The 213-nt window shown below is 50.2% G+C and overlaps 1 protein-coding gene across 1 annotated transcript in view; it reads left to right on the top strand.

Annotated features, from left to right (window-relative positions):
- Window positions 1–200, top strand: part of PHALS_09520 (uncharacterized protein) — a gene marked incomplete at both ends in the record, with an annotated part of 310 nt that extends 110 nt beyond the window's left edge. The window contains one exon of the mRNA XM_024723737.1: window positions 21–200. Coding sequence (XP_024571767.1) covers window positions 21–200 — 180 coding nt within the window. The remainder of the gene's footprint in view (window positions 1–20) is intronic.
- Window positions 201–213: the final 13 nt, after the last annotated feature.

Below are 213 nucleotides of genomic sequence, written 5' to 3'. Positions count from 1 at the left end.
CAGGAACTCGTATTATGCAGTGGAGCATCCTTGATGACGAAGACTTGAGCTCGCCGGTTCCATCACCTCAGCCTGCTCCTGATACTAATATGGAAATTGCTGAAGACCTAGCTACCGGTGGCTCTGAGGAGATGGATGTTGATCAGGACGGTGGTGATGATGTGCATCAGCAGACTGCTAATCGCATTGTACCTCGCTAAGATAGCCGCAGTA

The sequence above is a fragment of the Plasmopara halstedii genome, assembly GCF_900000015.1.
Source record: "Plasmopara halstedii genome assembly, contig: Scaffold_42, whole genome shotgun sequence".
Classification (NCBI taxonomy): Eukaryota; Oomycota; class Peronosporomycetes; order Peronosporales; family Peronosporaceae; genus Plasmopara; species Plasmopara halstedii.
Note: the sequence above shows the minus strand (reverse complement) of the source record. Positions and strands in the feature narration are given on the sequence as shown.